General features: G+C 36.8%; 1 protein-coding gene across 1 annotated transcript in view; it reads right to left on the bottom strand.

The window, feature by feature from the left end:
• Positions 1–341: 341 nt before the first annotated feature.
• The window catches only part of STPG2 (sperm tail PG-rich repeat containing 2), a 243558-nt gene continuing 224365 nt past the window's right edge, over positions 342–19534 (bottom strand). Inside the window, exons 13-14 of the mRNA XM_063310735.1 lie at positions 1250–1401; positions 342–551 (exon numbers count right to left, since the gene is read on the bottom strand). Coding sequence (XP_063166805.1) covers positions 518–551; positions 1250–1401 — 186 coding nt within the window. The 3' untranslated portion in view covers positions 342–517. The remainder of the gene's footprint in view (positions 552–1249; positions 1402–19534) is intronic.

Here is a 19534-nt window from a genome sequence, read left to right as displayed (position 1 = left end):
AAACAACATCCCCCTCAGAGATATTTGTTTGGGCCTGAGTAGGTGTGGCCTCTTATGTGTTATATGGCTCTTTTTGAATTTGTAGGGGAATTTTTCCTGGATGCCTGTTTCTCTTTTGTTTGTTTTAATATGTTTTAATGCAGTATTCTGCCCAGTCTAAATAGAGTTAGGTGGCCTTATAAATTTAATAAATAAATAGAATTATCTATCCCAAACGAGGGTATATAAACATTCAAAGGATAAATTTGAGAGAGAAAAAACAGCCATAGGGGAATACTGCATTTAAGTTTCTAAATATCTTTATTAACTCTTGAAGACACACAAGTATACATATCAGCAATATAGAAGAAAATAATGGAGTAGGATCTGTAATCAAGAAAAGCTTGGGGAAAAATTTAAAAAATCCTCTCAGAACAGATTTTGTATTTCTGAAAGGTGCAAGTCAATGTTTTGTTCTTGAGCAGCTGATGCAAAACATCAAATCATGGTTTTCTTCACAAGACAAGTTTCAGTGGTATCACTTATTATCAGGCACCAAAGCTTCATTTTGTCTGTAAGGAGACAGAAAAAGGATTGCACATTTAACATGGCTTTTCCCACTGAACTTTTCTAATTTAGATGAGCATGAACATTTCATTCCTTCTTCTTGTTATTGTACTTACATATCTCAAGCAAAAATCCAGCCTGAATTAAATCTCTAAAAAAAAAAACTTTATGAAGATACTTTTTAACACTGATCTTCATAATTATAATAATCTCCTTCTCCATCAAATAGTCTCAGAATCTTTGTTTTAAATAATTAAAGCTCTTCCATTAGTAAATTGTATATTTTTGAGTTGTAAGCTACTGGAAAGCCATTCCTCCATTTATTTAGAGTTTTTAAAAAATGCTTTCAAGTCTGCCTTGACTCCTGGTGACCCTGGGACTCCAAAAGCTACCCCCACCCTCCACACAGTCACCAGTTGTTGTTGCTGGTGTTGTTGTTGCTGTAAAAGCAAATGCCACAAGGAAACAAGAAGGACAGAGAGCAGAGTGCTATCTGGAGCATCACATTTTCTACTCTGCCATTGGCCAGCAGCCTTCCTTATCCACACAGAGCAATAGACTCTGGTATAGCTGAAGAAAATAGCAGCATTGGGAAAAGAGGGTGAGGCAGATGACTATATGGAAGCTCCCTCACAGAGCAAAATGTCTTGAGATGGTCTTAACTATATAAATAAACATACAAGCTGAAGGCTGCCATACTCACTGTTTTGAGTTCAGCTGATCAGATGCACAAAAAAGGTCTTCTCTGTCTGTCACATGTTTAAAAATGGAACTTCTCACTTTAATCATAACTGGATTATTTAATGTAACATTGAAAGTTCTCTTCAAGACTGTATCTCTTAAAAGTGGACTGAGCTGTGAAAATTAAAACAAATATGCATTGTGCTATGGATACATTTTGCAAATTATCAATATGGTAAAGTATAGGAATATGAGAAAGTCTTGGAAAAAAACACTTTTTGTAAAAGAAAGTTAACATTATGCAAATGAAAGTTTTCTGAGAATCTTCCAGAATGCAGGAAAAATATAATAATTTTTATGTTAATAACAAGTTTGACAGTAAGATACAGTAACATTAGTGAATACAGTAAGATTATTGTGGGACTAAAGCTCTTGGGAGTTAATTGGTATATACCTATAATAACAAATCAGTGGCCATTTTTTTTAAAAAAATAAACACACTATTATTAGAACCCTGCAGGCTTCCAGTAAGCACTCTTCCAAAGAAATGTGAATTTATATGTGCTATTCAGCTTCACATTTTAATGAATTGGAAGCAAATAATTTAAGCTCAATGAAAATGGGAAGCCAAAGTGCCACTTCGTACATATTTTTCTTGCAAGGATATAATATTTGTAAGGAGAGTATGTTCTCACATACATAATAAAAGGATTAATTTTATAGTAAGTATACATTTTAAGCCAATGCTAATGAAAGAATGTTGGTTGCCAATCACCTCCTGGTTTAACAATCCATAATATACATGAGTGAAAGATACCCACAATCACTTGCCTGCTATTTAGTTTCTCCGTTAGTCTGAATGGAGAACACATCAGAAAGCCACACTGAACCAGAGTCTTGTTAGGTCTAAGGTGAGTTCCCTAGTTAATATCTTCCAAATAACTCAGGGCTTTAATAAGCTTTAATTTATAGTTTAAAGCTGGCTTGCAGACTGTGGCTTTTATGGAAGCCATTCAGTCCATTCTGATATCCTGGTTTTGCTTATTCACATGAATGGAAAAGCCAAGAGACAGGATTCCCCCGATGCTCAGACGTATCCTGGCATATGGTTCAATATAGGAGTAGGCACTTTGCATCCTCCTACTATTCTAAAATTATTCAACTCTTCCCTTAATTTTTTCTTACAAATTGGAGGTGGGGGAATGGGAGTGATTTGTGGAGCAAAAGCTTCTCATCATATTCCCACCGCTGAAATGCCCCACCTCTCCAAAACAACCCCAAATCACCAGTTTAACAGATTAATTTCAGCATTTTGGGCATTTATTTGGAGAAGTAAAGGTAAAACAGGAGTGGGAGACCTTACCCCCACTCAACCCCCCCCCATTGAAAAACTAAAAAAGGTCACCAAACAAATGGCCCCAAACATGATGAGTTCAGGCTATTTTTCAGAGTTTGGGATAGGTTTTAAGAATATGAATGAGTGGCTTGCCTCAGAGGCTTCCTACTCCCATTCTCAGGGTTAACTCCCTTCACACCTGAAAAAGAGCAATTTCCGGTGATGTCACCATATCACCAGTGGCCTTCTGCAGCTCTCTGAAAAGTCAGGAGACCACATTGTGGTCACTGATTTGTCAAATGCTATCTACTCTGCTTTAGAATCATATTCAAAAAGGGGCAAATGAACTGAAGTTAAAGGAAAAAGTATGGGTTATGGAGGAACACAGAGAGAAATCTAAAATTCCAACACCCATCTAATACCCACCAAAACCAGTCAGTTGGATATAAGATGACAGGTTTGATGTTGTATATTCTTGGTGTGGACCCTTCCTATTCCAATATAGTTCTGAAACTCCTTCTACACAGGAGAGATTTTCAGATTACTGGATTAGCAGGAAAAGACACATGCTGCAGAGTCTTCTTTCTGTCAAAAGGAGCTGTGTCCAGTTATACCTTTCCATATATGAGTTTTTCTTCCAGATTTTCCATATGAAGTTCCAAACTATGCCAAGCTGTAATCCTAAAGGCACATTTGGGTCTTAACCTATTTTCTAACCCCCTCTATAAACAAGTATTTCAGACCTCCAGCAGAGTCTCATTTTGACTCAAGTTTAAGTCCATAGCCTTCAAACCTATTTTGAAGGGAACTGGCCCTTGGCACAGTAAGGACTCCATGCCTGTCCTAGCTCATCAGAAGTAATTATTGATCATCTAAAAAGCAGGTGCATTTTTGGTTTATCCAAAAGCACATAAAAAGAATGCAAAGTCCAGTGGAACCTTGAATTGCCCCTCAGCACTTCAGTCTCATGAGCTAAATCCGTCCACCCACCCACGTTTTAATTATTTGAAATATGATGCTATATGATTTATTCATTATTGTCTGAAGGTCTGAAGCTGGTATGCAAAAAATATGCACATATTGGCTTTGAGCCTTAAATAGAATATATTTGAGAGCCAGTATTCTCAAATCAATGTATTCATACAAAACATCATCTCGTGAAACAGTAGGGACCCTGGAATTTACTTTTCATATGCACACAAACTCTCTCTAGATAAAGGATATTAGTTAATTATAAGCTTACTAAGGCATAATAGTAACATATACAATGGATTGTGCAGCGACACCAAGATTCTTTTGTCAGTACAATATTCTGCATTCCTATTAAACTGCAGCCAATCAAAAAGCAGTTCATGAAAATTCAAAAGGATGCAAGATGTAGCCTCTCTGAGATTATAGCCTTCAGCTATGCAATTCTGCTAGCTGCAAAAAGATAACATGGTTTGGCATTTAAATTTTAAATTGTTTATTTTTTATTTTTTTTTCATTCAGCTTTATTTGAAACAGAAGGCAAAAAAAGTGCATTCGTATTAATTTTTCTTTTGGCCATGCTCTGCTTCCTTCTCCTACATATGCATAAGTCCACTTTTCTACTACATATACAAATATCCACAGAGTCCAGTTTGGTTTTGAGGAGGTGAACATAGACTGAATTTGGCTCCAAGAATCAGTTCATCTCCACCCCTGCCCTACAGCCCTATTATTTTGTCCCAATGCTTCATTAGCTTTATGAAATAAAATATACTGCCTTGGATAAAGGTCTGTTATTCATATTTGCAACCGTATTGGTAATTGCAGAAAATAGGCTTTTATGCTCTCTCAGACATAGGTTGGTGATATCTTGTTATTATTGAAAAGACAGATTGTTTCATTTGACTTGCAGAACAATGCAGATTGAAACTTTATATATTGGTTCAATCAGGAGTCTTACGCATACCCCTTCTGCCATGTAAACAATTGAAATAAGATTTTACATATTTGTTCATCTTCGATGTTTTATTACAAGCAATTGAGAATATAATGAAAGGCTGGGTAAAGCTATGTAAATAAATAAATAAATGGCACCTGCATTCTCCATACATCCTGCACAACCATATAAGTAAAATCTTACATTTCCAAAATCTTTCGATCCCTTCTAAATGCACCTTGTGGTTTGGCTGTTGCTCTGTGTCTGTGTAGGGAGGACATTCAGACTCTTGCTTGCTTGAAACACCACCTTCTTTATATGATGAATTGGATTACAGGTATTCCAGGGACCTAGAAATTCTGCGACACAACTTGCTTGATGCTTTTTTCCCCTTTCATTTCTTCCATCATAGACTACCTAGGACAACAGAATCTTGAAAGTTGTCCTCCTCTTTATAGTTCAGTGAATTAGGGAGGTGGCGGTCTGAACCTCTTCTCAACATTATCTGGATCTTCTGGTTTTTAAAAATGTTTTAGATCCTGTTACCTTGGCAACAGAGTCTGCATATCTCTGTCAAGGTCATCTTCCTTACTCTCTACATCCATAGCTAGTGTGGTATAGTGATGAAGGTATGCAGACTTTGTCGCCAAGGTAACTTGATGGGAAGTCCAAGTTTCAAGCGCCTTCATACCCATGAAAACTCATGGGATGTCTTTGGACCGGTTTCTCTCTTTCTCCATCTCAGTGCACATACTTTTCCACTTGTTGTTGTGGGAATTAAATTAAGGGAGATCCCCATGAAAGTTGTCTTGAATTCTTGAACGAAAGGTGGGATATTACTACCTGTATTACTAATTAACTCTAACTCTAACTCTGACTCAGCATATATAACTGCTCCAAGCTGAAATATTTATCTTATCCTCCATTTTAAAAATCCATAATAATGAACATCAAAGAGGATCTTGAAACATACTGAAACAGAACCAACAAAATAAAACACCTATTTTTTCAGCAGGTATTGGAATCCTTGAGTCATGTAACTTGAACTATTTCTTTCTGTATTTCTGTTGTCATCATAGGGGGTTTTCACATCCTGGATACCCCTACCAGACCCAGTCCTAGCCTACTTTCTGAATTCTCTTATCACTTCCACAGAGATTTCAGTTTAAAGACCTCCAGATCAGGTTTGCAAGGTGCATTCCAAACACATGGTTCCCAGTTCTGGGAGATGCATCCCATCTTTTGCCAGGAGTCATCATGGAAACACACCCCACAATCAAAGAATCCAAACTATTCCCATTGGCACCCTCTCTGCAGCCGACTGATATTGCTCTTTCTCCTCCTGGATCATGTCTTCCGACAGAAATCAGTAAATAAATATAACTTGGGCCCCCAGTTCCTTCAACTTTCTGCCCGGAACTTCATAGTGATTTTAACTTGCAGTGATTTTAAGCATTGCACTGCACTGTTTTTAAATGTATTAAAACTATTTTATAGACCCTAGGAATGTATAACCAGAGAAATCACAGGAAATAAGTTGGTATTCTCTCCTATTACATGATGAATAGGAGTAATTTGCACAGAATATTAGATGATTGTTTGATGCCTCGTAGCATACAATATAACAATAAGCACTATATGAATTCAGAATGCAATTCATAAACCTCAACTGTTTCTTGAAATGAAATGATTGCCTGAATGCTTCTATAGTGTTTTCATGGTCTTTGACCAGCTCCAGGAAAATAGTAGAATACTGTTAAATGCATTTCAATAGGCTCAGTCAATGTATTTAGAAGCAGGTAAAAACTTATTGTCTCCAAAATATTATACACAACTATGGTATAATTTTTACTGATTATACAGTATATGAGCTATGTACAACATGAGAGACAATTTAAAGGTTGAATGAACTGAGCTGATAAGTATCTACAAGTTGTCAGCAATTCTTGAAATGCAAAAAAGAACTCTCATTGTCTACATTACTTCCATCATTTACTTTTTCTTCTATGCTTGTTATTTTATCACAGGTTACTGACTCCAGGATATATATTCCGATAATGACAAATTTCTTTAATGGTGAAGAAGCAATCTTTCCAATCAGCGTATACAGCATCAAGAGAATAGCAGGGAAACAATTAGGACTTTTAATTTGATTTTTGCAATTACATTTTCAGCACTTTTGAAAGCAAAACCCAACTGAAAATGAAGTACAGCACTTGATATTCTACTGTATATGGAGATGGGAAAAGTAAAGCAGCCTCAGAGAAGGTATTCAGTAGAAGTATTCACACCCTAGACTGCATACTGAGCTTGGAATTACACAGTAGGTTTTTTCTTTCTTTTTTTAAAATTATCCTGGCTTTGCCTCTGAAATCCAAAATAAGTCCAAACTTAACTGGAAACCATATTTCAGAAGCAGAAATTTTATGAAGACTCAGACAGACTGAGTTTAGATTTTAGATTTCAGAACATATGCCACCCAAATGTTATAGTTCCAAGTAGACCATAGACCAACAGTAAACATTTAAGTTAACTGCTGTCTGGCTTATATCCTGCTCTTTATCCCATCTCATCTCATCTTCTCGGATACTGGATTATCATTATAGGACTACATCCACAATAGGTTTGCCCTTTTCATTGGGTTATGGCTCACATATGGTCTGAACAGAAGAATCAGCAACCCCCTGTGTGGTATTCAAATTAGGGACAAGGTTGATGATGATATTTTTATCCCACCTTTACATTTGGCCAACTCAAGGCAGCAAACATACCTTATACTCTTGTCTCCTATTTTCCCTGATGATTGGTTAGGAGAAGGTACTGCATTCCATTAATACTGAGACAATTGAATGACAGTCTAGCATACCCCTGGCCTGGAGAACCAAGTGACAACAGGAAGCCAATCCTGTGAAATTATATAATACTAAGCTCTCAAATGTTATATGCATCTTCAGTCTGAGCAACTTCTTTCTGACAAAAGATGCCAGTTTATCCTCTGGAGAACAATTAATTCATTCAAGGATAATTGATAATGCCAAGAAGAATAAGGACATTCAATACATTTAGAGAGTGTTTTCCAATCCTAGAAACTTAAGAAATTCATGTAGGTTCAATTGGCTAATTTATTAGTTTGGCAATCTGTATTAAGCATTGTTATCTCATATTGTGCTTTGTCTTGTTTCAATGCTTTGGCACTGCAAATAGTAACCCTGCTTGGTTATCCAATAAACTGAATTAATAAAAATACAGAAAACCTTATAACATTAATATCTTTGTAAATCTGACTTTGTCTTGCAATATACCAGAAAAGCATGTTGGACTTTGACAAAGGATATATTTTCACTTCTTTTACTACTGACACTCATTAGTAATTGCCTAAGAGGGCAATATGAAGCATGTTGTTTCTGTGGATGGCGTTCATATTAAAGCGACTATTAGCTATCTAGTAAAAGTGAGGTGACTGGTAAGTACAAAGCTTGCAAAACCGTATATCAGTGAGAAAGTTTTATAGCTTTAGGGTTGCTTACAAATCAATTCCTTGGAGTGGGGCAACCATTAGTAGCTTTTAAGACTGCCTACAGCTGTGTCATTCACTGTTGTTTTGACACATTAATGCATTAATGGTATGCATAAAGCTGACATAACTTTTCTGAGATACTTTTATTGTAATTATTAGACATCTTTGACTGGACAGCAAAGTTAAGAATGGTAGCAAAGGAGTATATAAATATTAAGACATCCTTTGAGCATTGATTTGTTACCAACAGTACATAATTAAGAAAATTTTAAAAAAAATATTTGAGATCAGTATGGTATAGTAGGAATCTTGTCAAAGAAAATAATCATGGAACAAGGGGACAGCTGGATGAAAATGACAACATGTGTACCCAACTAATCTTGTTTCAGTAGAATAGGGTTGAAAAGCCACAATGTGGTGAAGAATATCAGATATTATGGTCTATTAAGTTCCTTAACAATTACAAAGCTAGATTCCTGATTACCTATTATGAAAAGGTTGATTATAAATTGAAACCAAAGTCTAATAAGATTGGCAGATTTGTATAATTTTTCATGCCATAACAGAGTGACCCACTGGAATTTAACCTAGAGTAATTATAACCAAATACAATCTTTGAAAGTATAGCAGTAAGATTTGCCAGTGGCTATGAAATCAAATGGGAATCATTTCCACTCATATTCCTCTTTTTCATTTAAGCATAACTGGGATGTAACCCATTAATTGAGTTCCTCTGCAACCCCCTTAAATGAATAGAGGAAGAAAAATGGGAATGCCATAAGCCTGAAGATGCTAGGAGAAAGAATAATATCCTTGACCAGAGAATATGGGCCATAGTCTAACTGTTGATACTTTCTTTGTTGTTTATTCATTCAGTTGCTTCTGACTCTTCGTGACTTCATGGACCAGCCCACACCAGAGCTTCCTGTCGGTCAACACCCCCAGCTTCCCCAGGGACGAGTCTGTCACCTCTAGAATATCATCTATCCATCTTGCCCTTGGTCGGCCCCTCTTCCTTTTGCCTTCCACTCTCCCTAGCATCATCATCTTCTCCAGGGTGTCCTGTCTTCTGATACATTAATTAAAAGGGACCACTCCTAGAGAACTCTTCATATTTGCAACTCCCAAATCAAGAGCTAGGCAACAAGCCCTCAAGAGCAAACCCACAAGGGAAAATGGCCCAGTCTTGAAATGCTCATATATCCAAGACAAATCAGTTAGTGAGAGTATAACCTGATACTTTGTGCTTTGCATAGTGGCACCTACTTGTTTTGTGAAGCATGCTTTTTGTATTCTTCTGCCAATCAGTTATCTTGAGATTTATTTTCATTGCACAGGGTAAAATTATTGATTCTCTTGTTAAGCCCCATCCTGCACACCATCAAAGTTACTAAGTGCTTTGCAATGTTCATGTTCTGAATTTTAAAACCACCTTTGTCCTCTCCTACTAAGTAGGCACACAGCTGTCTACTAGCCATATAAACCATTTCAATCATATCTGACTTTGAGTACCTTACAGACCTTTGCGTTGCTTACAGTCTCAAGCTCATTCCAGATAATTTTGCAAGACATAGTCACCAACATATTGCTAGGGCCTGCCCAACTAACATCCAACTAAGAGCAGATTTGGCAATTTTATCCTCTATATGTCCTGCAAAATCTTCAAAGTAGTCCAACAAATACTTTTGTAGTCTGTCTTTCCCCCCAAAAAATCAGGTAACTTTAAAGAGGGCTACTAGTCAGGACTGAAAATATTGTTATTCCACTATTCTTATCACCACAATACAGGCTCAGATTGGAGCTCTCACCATCTTTGGTCAGATTCGCTTGTCTTTCACCACGGGCACTGTGGTGCTAGAGCTATCTGATAGATAAAGGTGCTCCTCTGAATCAGCAAATAGAAAGAGATCACTCAGGTGCAATCCTGTTAAAGGTTTCTGCTGCCTCCATATTTCAGGATGTAGCTAAAGCCTCATTATGGCTTTAGGAAAAACCTAAAGAGCCTTCTAGAAACCAAGGGGATCCATTCAGCCCCTAGAGCAGACTGTTTAAATAGACTCAGTGGCAATCAGATAATGAACTGACTAAGAAAATGACAGATGTTGATATTCCCCAGCTTCAGGTCATGTTGCATCTGTTCTGAGATGAAAACCAGACTATCATGTGATCTCTTGCATAAGACAGGACCCTGATGACCTGGGACAAGTCCATGGTTACCATGGAGTTCATAAACTCACAGTCTACTTCTGACCCCTGCCCAAAGAAAAGCAGGTTAAAGTCCCCTAGTATTCATTAACCTAGGTACTATAAAACACAAGATGAGGTCCAGTAGCTCAGACAAGGACACCACTGTGTAGAAGATGGGACTGCACAACAGCAACAACCCCAGATTGTCTCTAGGGTCCAACTTCAGAAACAAGGTCTCACATCTGGTTACATGCAGAGCAATGCCTCTGGTCACTTCCCATCTCCCCTGCTTTGGGTTTGTGGCTGATGCCAAATCTGAAACCTAGATAGGCACATTTCCAAAAGGGGTATACAGCCTTCCTCACTCCTCCAGGTCTCAGTAACACAAGCCAGAGCTGCTCTCTCATTGACAGTAGCATAGTGCATGAGGAAGGGTTTATTACAGGCAGCCCTGGTATTAAACAGCATCAGCAGGATCCCAAGACCTCTGTCATGCCCAGCCCCTCTGAGTCTGACATGGAAGCCTTCTCTGGAAGATCCAGGTGGAATTCAGCCTGAGGAAGCTTCAAGCACTCTATCACCTGAGGTTGATCCACCCAGCAATCACTGGAAAGACAGCCCAGGTCCAGAGTGCACCACATGCAATGGAGAGCAGAGCAATGGCATTTAGTCCATCTGCTTGAACACCAGGGGCATTCCCAGCCTTAACTGAACTCACCAGCTTGGGCTCTATTTAAGAGTAACTGCTAGCCTGGTTTCCCTTGTTGGGAACAACTGCTCCACTTATCAGAAACTATTGATTTGTGCCCTGACTCCTGCCTGTGGAAACTCTGTCCTTCGATTCCAGACCAGCCGATGGCCTACCCATGACACTAAGACCATTAGACCATGCCCCAATGACACTTCTGTCTGCTGCTTTCGACTTTCTTTACTAGAAACTTCTTACAGGCAAATTTCCAAGAGATTTGGGACTACTCAAAACTGTGATCGCATACATACCCTGCCTGCTGCTTCTTGTACTGTAATTGCATGATTAAAGTAAAGGTTTTGTAAATGGACTACTTTGTGCATGTGTGTTTGGCCTAGAACAGGACAACCTTCGAGGACAGGGCATCAGAAATGGGAACTGGTCTCTGATGCCCAGTTTCTCACCCTTGAGAACAGCCCAACCCTTCCTCCCACCATATCTCCCTCTGTCAATCAGTACCCTGATCTCCATTGTTGGCAGAGTGCTAGAAAGCATTTGGCCCAGGAGAGATCAGAAAAGTCACACACCAGGCATTTCTATAAAAATAATGTATTTACAGAAAACAAACATATTTAAAGGCTGTTTGCTGAGAGGAGAGATTTCTCTCAGCTGCATATTCTCTGCAAGCCTACACAGAAGGGAAACTGAAACTAAAACAAGTTCAGGCAAGTTCCTCCCTTAGGCAATGCAACCATTAACACGTGAAAAGAGGACAATTAAACTCAACCTCTTCACCCGGCCAAAATGATTAGTTACCATAGTAACCTTGATCTGTAGTAGAAAACAATATATTAACATCCATCCCTTCTCCTTCACTCCTTCTAATTTAGCACTCTTCAATCCCTGAGGGACACCACCACCCTAGCCATCCTTTGCCATTCTATTCCTATCTAATCACTACCCATTCCTCTGCTATTATACTTCATCTGCTCAAAATCAATTCATACCACCAAGGGGTGCCTTGGGCAAAACCCACAAACCATTCAGCAACCCCACTGGCTAACATTCAACAGTTCCCAATTTCAATCCACTCTAAACTGCATTCTGGATCATTACCCCCATTGCCCCTTCTGTATCACACATGATAATAAGCATTCATATGAATGCTAAAATTATACTGAGATGATATAAAGAATTAATTCTGTTGAAGAAACTTCCTGCAACTAACTGCTGATGTATGGAAACACACTATATGATTACTTTCCATTAATGTCTGTAATAAATTTCCCTTCTGTTATATTAGACATTACTATTTGGCACCAACTTTTGGAGGCTTCAACATTTTGGAGGCTACAGGTACCCTTAGGGTCTCAGATTATACAGTTCTGTTTTAAGAAAATAATATAACCTAGTTAAAGCAAAGGTAAATAATTTAATTCTAGTAAAAATACTGCTTTTCATTTCTGCAGTAACTGGAAGAAACTGTTAGAAGGCAGTAAAAATAAAGGGGATGGAAAGATAAAATTCTCAGAAATAAGGCAAAAATGGCATATAGTCAAGAATCCACTAACCACTTTAAGCAGTACCTGAAAACCTATTATCAACTTAGCTTTTGCCTGTCAGATCAGAGGTTCTTTGACTAGTGGTTTTGCTTCTAGTCTCTTTCTGGCTTAAATCATTCCTGTTCTAGAAAAAAACATTGATCAAATTATTTATCCACAGGGTTTTTTGTTTGTTTGTTTGTTTGTTTGTTTTGTTTTTTGCTTGCTTGCTTGCAGTCTTACGGACTTCTGAAGCAGGATCTAATATCACTAATGGTTCCTCATCTTATTGTTTGTAACAACTAAATAGTTTACACTGTATTATGTTTATAATGTAGGTGGCATTATAAGGAATTTTATGTTTGATGAAAACTGTCATTGTGTTTTAAAACTTTACAATTTAAGATCATTGCAAATGATCTAGTTATTAGGGTCATAAAAGTGAGAATCCAGGGTTCATCACAGATTTTCAATAATTCAGCTTTCATGAGTGTTTCAGTATGCTAGCAAGCTGCTATGTAGTGATGAGAGGAAGCCTACAGGTTGTTTTTATTTTTATTTTATTTTATTAGCTGAGAACAAACAATTTTCCATTTATGGAAAACTTTAAGACAGTTATAGTCCCAACACAACTTAAGTGACTAGTTTAGGGAAGAGGGTAATTTATAGTAATAGAAAAGATACAAATTACCACCCAGCCTTGCCTGTTTGGATTTTTACCACCTCTTCTAATAGCAAAGTGCAAATTCAAAATTGTTGCTAAAGTAGAAACACTGAAACACAACAGCAAGGTCCTATGGCTTGTCCCTTAAGTATTAAGATAGAGCTCACTAAAGTGTGCTACACAGGGGCTTTGCTAATTCTCTTTACCCTTTTCAGCTCAACATACCACTAAACTGTTCAAAGCATTTATTATGAACATTAAGACCTGAATTAAATCCATTAACTGTGGAAGATCTCTAAAGGATCTTTTTGCCTTGCTAATACCATCAATCCCTTTTTCTGATTTAGAATTGTTTTTTGTCTCCTTTATTTCTTTATGTCTCTGAATTAATACGACAAGATGAAACATGAAGATATAAGGATAAACAGTCACTTTACAAAGATTTAAAGAAATGAATTAACTTTTCTTAAATAACTTGAAATTGGGTTATAAACAGGTTCACTTAATATTTCAACAAGTCTGCCAGTACTTGCCTTCCCCAGTGCTAACTATATTCCTTATCCTGTCTCTCTGACAAATTGAGGTTTTCCTAGGCTAGAACTCTAAGTCTCCATTAGACCTTCCACTCACATCACTCACATTCCTCTCTCCTCTGTTCCCTCTTCCCTCTAGAATATATACTAGGAGGAGGTGTCTAGTGTGGCCATGCTTTGATTGGCAGTTCCACCATCCAATCATCACAGGCCATGATAAAGATTCATGATGCAGGGTGTAGGTTTGAAACCCACTGCAGTTCTTTACCTTTCTAACTTTTATTAAGAAACTTCAGTATGTCCCTCTTTGTAGCACAAAACCAATCTATTTCAAGATATTTATTCTGATATTGGAAAATATACAGTATATGAGAAGAGCTCACATTCATATTTAATGAAGAATATTTTGTTTTATTTGCAAAAAGCGTTCAATTTGAGTTTTGTCATAGGAGACTCAGACTCTTTTACAATCTCTTCTTTGTTCAAGGTCATGTGTTAGTTCTTACCAAAACAGTCCAGAGGTAGCACTTTTGTAGAGCTTCAAAGACATACCTATTTCTTACCTACATAACTTCAATGGCAACAGATTTGGGAATGCATTTTTTTAAAACAAAAGAGTACTGCCATTGTTGGCCATATGTCCTATGTAAAACTTAAGAAATTTATATAACTATGTTGACTTTCTGCCAGATGTATATTTACCCAGTTGAAAGGATAGTACTTCTTTACACAGATGAAAAGGAGGCATGCTCATTAATCATTTGTTACTGATTATACAATGTGGATAGAAGTGTTATGATAACATTACCATGCTATTGAAGATATATCAAAGCTTCTCTTGAGTTAGATTTTGTTCAGGGTGTTCTGTTGTAAACATCAACATAATACTTGCTTTTCATTTATTTCACTATCCCAAGATCCAGTTCTCAGAAAGTGGAAAGTATGGAGATGCCTGAACTCTTGACCTTAAAACACAGCCATTGCTGTGATCAAAGTCAAATTATTTTAAGAATGACATAAACTAGCAATGGAGAGCACTGAAATGGAATTACTTTCTTTTAAGAGTCTGAGTGGGAAGATTTCTTAATATTATACAAAAAGATTTAATCACAAATGACTCATAGAGGAACTGTGCTGTTGAAATCAGTGGAACAAAGCCAGTTTAAACGGACTATTAATTATTCCCAATCTTACAATTCAGCCCATTTAGTAGGAAAAGGTAATCCCAAGCACTTTAGTTGACACCAGATAGGACATTTAAAGAGCATATATAACCAAATAATATATGAGTAGTCTTACCTATTTTATGACTATAGCACAGTTAAAAGTTAATAGACATTTTTCACAATTAAAAAAATGGTAATGGATAATGGAAACAATGAACTGAGCCAAAATTTATCAGAGCTGCTTCACTTAATGCAGCAAAGTGGCTACAACATGTAGATCTAAGATAATAAATATGTACAGTCGTTATAATTACTCATTCAATGTGATTCTGGTGCCTCATTCCCTGGAAGATAAACAGACAGTTTATTGACATTTCTGTCACCCCCTAACAAACCAAACGGCATGAGTAATAATATACTATTATTATATTTGTATATCTAGATAAATTTAATTACCAGTTGGAACTCATTTCTACATCCAGGCTTTCAGAAACACATCTCCCACTGGTCTACAATTGTCTACTCTGACTTGTAAGAACAACTCAAGGTCACAAGACATACTACCCAACTCTTATGCCCCAAAACATATTCTATCATATACCTATGATCCTTCCATTTCAAATGATTTCCAACAATTTAGGCTGAAGGCAAATAGAACATTTTTACTGAAATTAAGCAAGACTCTTATCGGTATTGAAGACTACCCTTGAGAACACTTTGTGCATCATCTTGAGTTTCACTGAAGACTGGCAAAATATAAATGCCAACAAGCAGGTATATAAGTAGGGTGAAAGAAAGTAATAGGTTTAATGTGATATGGCTTCCAATGTAATCCTGGGTCATCTGGTAGATCAGTAATTGATGTGAATGTAATTTCTATTAAGTAGAATTGGGGTTTTACAACTTAAAACATAAAATTACTGATATTGTAGAACTAAGATTTACTTATCACTTTATTTCTATATGATTCCAGATCTGGCTTTTATAGTGTTATTGGCCTGATCCACTGATAGAAATTGTCCAGTGACATTCTAGACATAGTTGTCTTCTGCTTGCCTTACATCCATGTTTAACTTCTCTCTTTTCTTACCCAATGAAAATTCATCAACATGAACAGTGGAATTAGCTTATTGATTGTTAAAGAGTATGGAGAGGCTGGGAAAGGAAGGGAAGAGAACACAAACACAAATAGGCAAGAGATAACAAGCAACTCAGTTGACAGCTTATGTCATACATGGCAACTTAGCCAGGCAAAGAGAAATCTGAGAAGAAAGATTTCAAAGCATTTTAAAAGACTTTACCTTAATAACTCAGTATAAATAAAGCTAAGGAATTTCTATTACAGTTTCCAAAATTCTCTATTTACCCCAGACTAGCATTAAAGATACCTTACTGAAATGTGTGTAGTTCTTGCTTCCTTGATTTTGCCCACCTATATGAGGCCTGACATCGATGCTGCAATGGGCTATCCATCAGAAAGCATCACTTGTTAATTCTCAGAATTCCCAGCCAGCCAATGAACAGAGTCCAAAGAAGTAGGAAAAAGTAGAAGTAAGAAAAAAACTCAGACGAAGACAATAACACAGCCAACAAATCTGAATCTGTGAGAACAGTTTCAATGTACACCTTCTTTAGCTCCAACAATTCTGGAGGGCACCACTGTGAGGATGTAAGCTCTAAACAACATTCTCTGAATGGCTTGATTGTTCAAATCATACTTTTGCCTTATTTTGTGGTTGGACATCATTATTTTCTGAAGCTGAAAATGCACATAGTTTTAGGTGCTATTTAATGAAGTTGAAACAAGAACCATACATACATACAGAAAATGAGTGTTAATTTAAACATGTGCAATGTAGCCTGATATCACAATAAATTCTTCAATTCAAAATAATTCTTTCAGGAAATAATTTATATCCTGCCTTTTATAGAAAGACAGTAAGGCATTGTGATACTTCATCCTTCTATTTTTTTCCCACAACAATTACCCAAAGAGGTACATATGGCTAAGAGAGAGGGATGGGCCCAAGTAACCCAGTGCGCTTCCATGGTGGGAGGGTGGACTACAACTAGTCCATCACTCTAACCCCAACATCACACAGCTTTCAACAACTAAGGTCATATGAATAAAGCCACACTTTAATATATTCTGGGAAATATACGTATGTCCTGGTTGTTTTCCGGGTCCCCTTGTATTTTAGATGGTTCTATATTATCATACAGGCCCGATTTACAAGCGAACTTTATCACATAATAACCTTAACTGTCACAGGATAAATTGAAAGGAGTAACACTAAGCATAGTTTGACAGAAGTTAATCATCACACCTTCACAATTTTTACTTCATTTGCCAAGTGTATATATTGCCTCATTGACCCAGCAGTAGTCTTTAGAAGATTTTCATGCAAGACAGTGAAATAAAATCAATGACATAACTGCACTGATCCATCCTATCCAGGATCCGACTGGTCTTCAGGGTCTGAACCTTGGCTTTACAAGTTCAATAATATTAGAGCTTTTTTTAACTGGAAGTGCTAGGGTGAAACCTGAAGCTTCTGCAAGTTCTGTTCCTTTCACAGAAGGTTTCACTTTATGTGAGTTCCCTGTACCTTTTTTACCTATACTCAGAATAATGGCCCACAGTCAGCCCTACCAGGTAGACCAGACAGGAAACACGACCAGATAAGCTAATTCTACTTTATTTACTATTGTAAAGTTACATTAATTAATTGATTAATCAAACAATCAGATGTATCACCACCCATCTCCCCCATGAGGGACTCTGGGCGGTTTACAATAAAAACACTTAACTACAAAATAATATGAATACTATACAATAAAATAAATAAGCAATAAAATATATTAAATATAATAGAATCCACGTGGTTAAATTCTCTATCTGTAAGCAGAACAGGGCAGTTCTAAGGATCTAGCCATCCCCAAGAGGAACTATTTTGTCCCGCCCCGCCAGGTTTTTAAATTTTTATGGAAGTCCATTAATGCTGCAAGTCTGAAGTGCAATTCTCCTGCTATCCCCTTTCAGCCCGAGAAACAAGGGAGGGTCTTTTCTGAGCCTCTTGACCTGCCTACTATCCAGCTGTGGGCTATGCTGTCTCTTATCAGACCGTTCCCTAGGCAGCATCTCTTCACCCCATCTCCCAAGGTAGTTCCCACATATCATTATGCCTACTGAACATCTAACTAAACTGAAAGATATTTCCTGCCAGAATTTCACCATTTAAGGATTGAAAGCATTTAAGGCATGAAGTCTTATGTGCTAATCACTTGAAATCCTTTAGTTTCAGGGCAGTTGATATTTATCACATCACTTCAAATGAGTTATTGAACCCTAGAGTTCATTGGACAAGCACAGTGTTACACAAGTTAAAATTGATAAAATGCAAAGTTGAAATCTGAAAAATAAAACAAGAAACATTTTATAGATGTCTTTATATGGCAAACAAATGCATCACTACCAAAATAAATGGCAAACCCTATATTTTTCTTACATACATCTTATCTTAGGTTGACCATTTATCATAAAATCTCCTAATAGTTGCTTTCCCCAATATCCTATTAGCCTCTGTCTTTCTGTTATGATTCATCTATCAGCAATATTCAGCGGTCCAAGTTCTTCCCTAAAAAAAACATGGAAGGCTGTATAAAAGCAGAAAGGCGTATGTAAGAAACTAAGGAAGATTTTAATATCCAACTAAGCTTCTGCAGGAAACTGTGTCCTTTAAACTTTGCTCCTTAGCTCCCTCCATGTTTCCAGTTCTACTTCCTGCCTCTATATTACAGTTAAAAAAAAAAAAAGAGTGATACAGTTGTTCTAGAAAAGGGATTAACCTGAGAGAAACATTCATTATTTTGTCTTGTTTGCCAACTAAAAGTAGCTACCGTATGTCACATTATGGTATTCTGTATATGTCAGGATTTAGCTCCAAAATAACATGGAATGCCCAATCTCATGAGGGGGGAGGTTATAGCAAAAGCTAATCTTTAAATTTTCTTCACTTTCAAAATGCATTATCTGCAATGATAATTATTTTAATTATTTCCCAGTCGCATCATGTGAAAACTAGGATACTTGTGTTTTCAATTGCATTCCCATAGGAAATATAGTATTACAATTTTTATTACATGCCCTGAATACGTATGGAGAATAGTGTCCCTTTGGAAATTAGGTAATTTAAGCCACATTGCTGCATACCAATTTATTTTACTGTTCTATTTTGTAAAAATGATAGCACTTTGCGAGCAATTATTATTTATAATTATAGTTATTTTAAGATACAGTACCTTTAAGGCTTATTTATTCAGAGAACAGCAAACTTTTCATGGGTATATCAGGAAGGTCTGGTAGACACAATCAAATAGCTACCATTGAGTTTTAGCCACATACAACTAATGTATGTGGCTAATGAATGGAAAGAGATGTCCATGATCCTTCTCATACACACTGAAAGATTCATCCAGATACTTAAATAGGACCCAGAAAAAAGCCCTACAGCTGGACAGATATATGCAGTCAAATATCAGTCAGTATCTACTTCTGCACAAAACTGATGCATGCTAAATTGAGGGGATAAATGATAAGTATATGCTGTCATTTCTGCTCTAAAAATGAACTCTCAAAACTCTAGAAAAATATAATTTATATGGCCGCCTATCTCACAAGAAGTGACTGTGAGCGGCATACAATGAAGATATAAAACAATAAGCATGTTTTTTAAAAATCATTATTACAAGTTAAAAAAGGCATAAAA

Source organism: Candoia aspera, chromosome 8 (genome assembly GCF_035149785.1).
Source record: "Candoia aspera isolate rCanAsp1 chromosome 8, rCanAsp1.hap2, whole genome shotgun sequence".
Taxonomy (NCBI): domain Eukaryota; kingdom Metazoa; phylum Chordata; class Lepidosauria; order Squamata; family Boidae; genus Candoia; species Candoia aspera.
This window is presented reverse-complemented; position numbering and strand designations above follow the sequence as displayed.